Source organism: Belonocnema kinseyi, chromosome 4 (assembly GCF_010883055.1).
Source record: "Belonocnema kinseyi isolate 2016_QV_RU_SX_M_011 chromosome 4, B_treatae_v1, whole genome shotgun sequence".
Lineage (NCBI taxonomy): Eukaryota > Metazoa > Arthropoda > Insecta > Hymenoptera > Cynipidae > Belonocnema > Belonocnema kinseyi.
Window position 1 is genome coordinate 51,667,469 of NC_046660.1, and position 6,000 is coordinate 51,673,468.

General features: G+C 23.9%; 1 protein-coding gene across 2 annotated transcripts in view; it reads left to right on the plus strand.

Moving 5' to 3' along the window:
* LOC117171889 (poly(A)-specific ribonuclease PARN-like) overlaps positions 1-5,740 on the plus strand; it is a 74,738-nt gene extending 68,998 nt beyond the window's left edge. The window contains exons 10-11 of one of the 2 annotated variants that reach the window (XM_033359536.1): positions 2,398-2,462; positions 5,307-5,740. In XM_033359536.1, coding sequence (XP_033215427.1) covers positions 2,398-2,462; positions 5,307-5,392 — 151 coding nt within the window. In that variant the 3' untranslated portion in view covers positions 5,393-5,740. Of the gene's footprint in view, positions 1-2,397; positions 2,916-5,306 lie in introns of those variants that run through there. The other variant, XM_033359535.1, reaches the window with a different exon arrangement.
* The last annotated feature ends 260 nt before the right edge of the window (positions 5,741-6,000 follow it).

Genomic DNA, 6,000 nt, shown 5'->3' on the forward strand with positions numbered 1-6,000 from the left:
ATTTCAAAAGTTTACGAAGATTTCAAAAGCTTTCAGATGATTTCAAAGATTTCAAACGATTTTACAGTATTTTGCTACGATTGATACGGTTAAAAATATTTTAAGAAGATTTCCCATATTTCAGAAAGATTTCACAAAGATTTCGAAGATTTCAATGATTTTACAAAGATTTTAAAGGCTTCCAAAATTTCATAAGATTTTACGAAGATTTTAAACATTTCAGAAAGATTTGTAGGATCGAACCCCAAACCAAATGTAGATTAGTGTTTCTCTATGGACTACCCTTTTAATTTATATATTTTATTATTTTTTGAATGGCAAATTTGTAATATGATAAATATTGGTCTGATTGCATAAACCATATAATAAATAATATATATTTTTATACAAGAAAAAGCATTGATCGACGTTTGAAATCCGATGCCGCGATTGGTTTTTCTGCCTTAATTTTAAAAGATTTCACACACAAATGTTTCAATGATATTAAACAGTTGCGCAAAAATTTCAAAAAAAATTAAAAAATATTTAAAAATATTTCAATATATATTCCAAAGACTTCAGAAAGGTTTCATAGATATCAAAAGATCTCCCAAAGACTTCAAACGACTTCAAAAGACGAAAAAAAACTGTTCACAAACATTTCAACGGTTTGACAAATATTTCACAAACATTTCAAGAATATTTCTATGATTTCACAACTATTTCAAAGATCTTATGATGATTTCAAAGATCTCAAAAAATTTCTCATAAATTCTAAACGATTTAAATAAATTTCAAAATATTGCACAATGATTACCAAGATTTTCAAAGATTTCAAAGATTTTAATGATTTTAGAGCGATTTCAAAGACTTTACAAAGATTTAAAAACAATTTTGACGATTTTATTAAAAATTTCGATGTTTCCACAGAAATTTCAAAACATTTCAATGATTTCACGAAGATTTTATAAAAATTTCACAGCGATTAACATTTTTTTTAAATATTTAAAACGATTTCAGAAGATTTCAAAGATTTCATGAAGATTTCAAAGATCTCAAAAGATTGATCATAGATTTTAAATGTTTTGAAAATATTTCAAAATATTCTAAAACGATTCCAAAGATTTCACAAAAATGTTGACGATTTTATTTTAAATTCCGATGGTTTCACAGAGATTTCAACTATTTCACAAAGATTTCCAAAATATTTCTAAGCATTCACAAAAATTTCTAAGGGTTTAAAGAGTTCACACAAATTTTAACGATCTAAAAAGATTTCGTAACTATTTCGAAGATTTAAAAGTATTAAAAAATGTTTCAAAAATTTCAAAATGTTTCTCATAGATGTAAAAAGTTTTGAAAATATTTCAGAGTATTTTACAAAGATTTCAAAGATTCTAAAAGATATAAAAGATTTTAATCATTCCAAAAGGATTTTATAGTATTTTACAAAGTTTTCAAAAATATTTATGTGCAATCACAACAATTTCTAAGATTAAAAAAAGTCTCGAAGATTTAATTGATTCCACAAGAACTTCGATGATTTCACAAAGATTTTAAGGATTGGATAAGATTTCGTACAGTTCTTAAAAATTTTACAAGAATTTCTACGAGTTCACAAAGATATCAAACCTTCCAAAGACTTTAGAAAGATTTAAATAATTTCTCAAATACTTTAATCGATTTATGAAATATTTCAAAGATTTGGCGAAAATTTCAATGATTTCACAATGCTTTCAAAGGCTTTGCAAAGATTTTTATAAGGTTTGATGAAAATATCAAAGATTTCATAAAAATGTTGACGATTTTATTTAAAATTTCGACGGTTTGACAAAGATTTCAAAGGATTTCAATGGTTTCACATAGATATTGCGTTGATTTCAAAGATATTTTTGAGAATTTACAAGAATTTCTAAGATTTCGTCAAGATTTTAAAGATTTCACACGAAATTCAATGATTTCACACCGATTTAACGATCTTAAAATATTTCACAACTTCGTGAAATATTTCAAAGATCTCAAGATATTTCTGATAGAGTTCAAACGTTTCGAAAAGATTACAGAATATTTTACAAAAGATTTAACAGATTCTAAAATATTTTAATGATTATAATGATTTCACAAAGATTACAAAGGATTTTATGACGTTTTTTAAAGATTTAAAAAATGTCGATAATTTCACAAAACTTTTACATATTTTAGGAAGGCTTGTTACAATATTTCAAAAAAGTTTAACCTCGCGGATAAATATTTAATCAACTGAGGAATTTTCATTATTTCCCGAAAGTAACATTTTTTCAACATTTATCATATTTTCTTCTTAAAGACAAAAGACTATTTTTTACTTAAAGAACCCCTCAATAATACATTACAAAATTGCTTTAAATGATTAAATTATTGATTTTATTTAATTTTCAGTGGTGAAACCTCTCCAAAGAATGGAACTGAAAAGAAGGACGAAGATGGTTGGGAAGTAGTTCAAGGTAAAGGAATACTTTGGCTTTTTAAAATAATTTGTGGTAATATGGGGCCCATGACATTTTTCGGCCTTTGTTTCACTTGTCTTATTTTTATTGTCATGTTCTATTTATTTTCTTTATTTTTTGACTGCAACGCTAAAAATGTCATCGACAGGTATTAAGAAATAATATGGTTTCCTTCAATTTTAACACATTGAACGGAACAATTGCTGACATAGAAAACATATTTTCTTTTACTTTTTTATGAAATTCTTATCCTATTTTTTACTGTTATAAAAAGTAAAATAGAACTTATCTGTGTTGAGTATTGTGATAGATTTATGTTTCGTGAGATTATAGTTACTTAGTTTAAGATAATTTTATAGAAAATCGGAAAAATGGTATTTGGACTAACTGAAATTTATTTTTAAGAAGTTTAGTAAATAAGTATCTTTAATTTTCGTCATTTTTTAATTTAAACTAAGAGGCTCTTTTTGTTCTAAAAAAAACATATGCCTGATTTTTATGTTAAAATATATTACTAACTAAATGAAGACTCAATGAGGGCTTTTGAGATTTAATTTTTTGGAATTGTAACTGTAGTTATAAAATTGTTGATATGTGTTTTTAAGACATTTTTTAGAATAAAGATTAATCTTTTAAATAAATTGCAATTTTTTAAAGTGTCTTCAATTTAAAAAAAATGTAATTGGTGATTTTATAGGGCGTCTACTCACTTGGAAAATCTGGATTTTTGTCAGAGAATGTTTATATACATAGAAAAACCTGGAATTATGCGGAATTTTTTTAAAAGCATGCTGAATTTTTGTTTTAATTTTAATTTTAGGTTAAATAACAACTTGTTTTTCATTTGTGAAAGTTTCTTTATATTACTAGATTTAATTATTTAGTTGATAATTCGTTCTCTCTCTCTCTCTCTCTTGACTACTACACATTTTGTGGAGAATTTATCTTTTTCGGTAAAAAAATTCAACTACTTGGTTGAAAGTTACAGCGTTTTGTTAAAATTTCATTTTTTTGGTTCTAGATTAATTATTTTAATTAATTTTTTTTATTGAAAATTTATTTTTTTGAACTTAAAATTTAACTAGTCAAACATAAATTTAACAAGTCCAGTATAAAATTTAATAATTTCTAGTATAAAACTTGACAATTTTCTAGGCAATTCGTTTTTTTGTTTGTTAAAAAACTATTCTTTTTAGCTGAAAATTGAAATAATCCATTTAAATATTTCTCCATTTTAGTTGAAAGTTCATGTTGATATTTTTTTCATTTTGGTCAAAAATTAATCTTTCTGGATGAAAGGTAAACTCTTGTTAAAAAAATTGTTTCTTTGGTTGAAAAATTATTTTTTTAAATTGAAAATTCATCTCGTTGGTTTTGTTGAAAACTATTATGTTTTGTGGGTAGACAAACAATCTTCTTGGTTGAAAGTTAAATCTCTTTCTTAAAAATTCATTTTTCTTGGTTAAAAATGAATTATTTTTATTAGAAAAAATTAATCCAATTGATTAAAAATTAAATTTTCGAATTGAAAATGTATGTGCTCAATTTTTGTTTGAACATTCATATTTTTCAGTTGAAAGTTTCGTATAGTTTGTTGAAAAGAATTTTTCGTCAGAAAATAAATCTTCTTGGTTGAAAGTTAAATTTTTCTGGTTAAATTTTTTTGGTTGAAGATTTATCATTTTAATTAGAAAACAAAATCATCTCTTTGGTTGAAAATTCATTTTTGTAACTGAAAATTCAACTATTTTAAATCAAAATTTATAACTTTAGTTAAGATTCGTCTTGTTAGTTGCAAATTAAAATAATTAGTTGACAGTGAAACTCTTTTGTTAAAAAATACATATTTTTGATTCAAGATTAACCATTTTAATTAGAAACAAATCCATCTCTCTGTTTAAAAAATGATCTATTTGGCTGAAAATTCTTTTTTTGTTGAACATTCATTTTTTTAACTGAAAAGTTAACTAATTTAGTTCTATATTGCATCACTTTAGTTGAATATTTATTTCATCAGTTGAATATAGTAGTTTTTTATTGCGAATTCGGCTACTCAATTTTTATTTAAAAATTTATTTTTTGGTGGAAAATTTAACTTTTCTAATTTCATCATTTTAGTTAAAAATTTATCACTTTTGAAAATCTTACTATTTTGTTAAAAATTTGTTTTTATTTTTATTTGAAAATTTTTATTTTTAACTGGAAAGTGAAATATTCTCTTGCGGTTTAAAATTAATCTTTTTTCTTAATTTGAAAATGCCTGTAGAAAAAATGTAGCATTGAAAATATTAATATATTAAATATGCAATAAATTTTAAGTGTAAAAAAATATAATAAAAATTGTTTTCAATTATTATTCAAATTCATGGACTTTAGGAACAAATTTTAGAAATAATTAATTATGTTTTCAGTATTGTTTATTTATTTAATTATTTGACGGTGATGAGATATTTAAGAATATCTTTTAATATCATTTGTCCAAGTTTTCTGAATTAAATATATTAATTAATTCTTTAAAAATTTGTACAATTAAGAAATTTCGTGTCCTTTTATAAAATTATTTTCACAAATGAAAAAATAGTTATTTTATTTGAGATTTAAGAAGTACTATTTTCACAAATTTAAATATTTACAAAGACTGGAAAAAGCATTATTTATAATAAATTCGAAACATTATATAAATATTCTGATACTTTGAAAAAATTTGAAATACATGGAAAAACTTCGGATCGTTTGGGGAATTTTTTTCTCAGGATTTGAGTAGACACCCTATTTTATTTCACTAATGAGAGCAAAAGGTTATGACATAGTGCATAAACCAAAATTCTTCTCTCTTTGCAGCGAAACGACGCCGGAACCGGAAGTTTGAACCAACCGAAAAGAAGGAAACACAAGAGAAAGCTTTTGTCGAAAATGATAAGTGGTGAAGAAGTTACAATCGTTAGGAATTAAACTTTGTTCTGTAAGATTCATACTTATGTAAAATTTAATTTCTAATTTCCAAATAAGATTCTATGACAGTGATGCATTTTCTATGCAAATAAATATATAGTATGTTGATTTTCGAGTGATTAAATTTACAATCAAGAAATGAATTGTAAATTACTTAAAAGAGAATTCGAATATAGTAATAATTGTACATTCGTACAAAGATAAATTTCATGAAAGATAAACCAGGAAGGATTTATTGTCGACTTGTAGATTCCGCTTAATTACTTGAATTTTTTTAATCGGTTCTTGTTTTTTATCTTTTCTTATAATGGAATAAATTTAATTTCAGATAAGAAAAGCTGTTCTTTCATTTATTAACATTTTCAGAAGTGGAAAGTGGTAAATAATCAGATCAAATCGAAAAATGTCACATATTTTTCCGATTTGAGAACAAAATTCTTCCACAAAGTAAAAGTATTTGAATTTTTTACGTCTATTTGAGAAAATACGTCCAAATTCTTTTTGAAAACTGATGATTTTTACTATCATTTTTCGAAGTCCATCGAAAATTATAAAGTAGTTTAAAATTAACAAAGTGGCGACG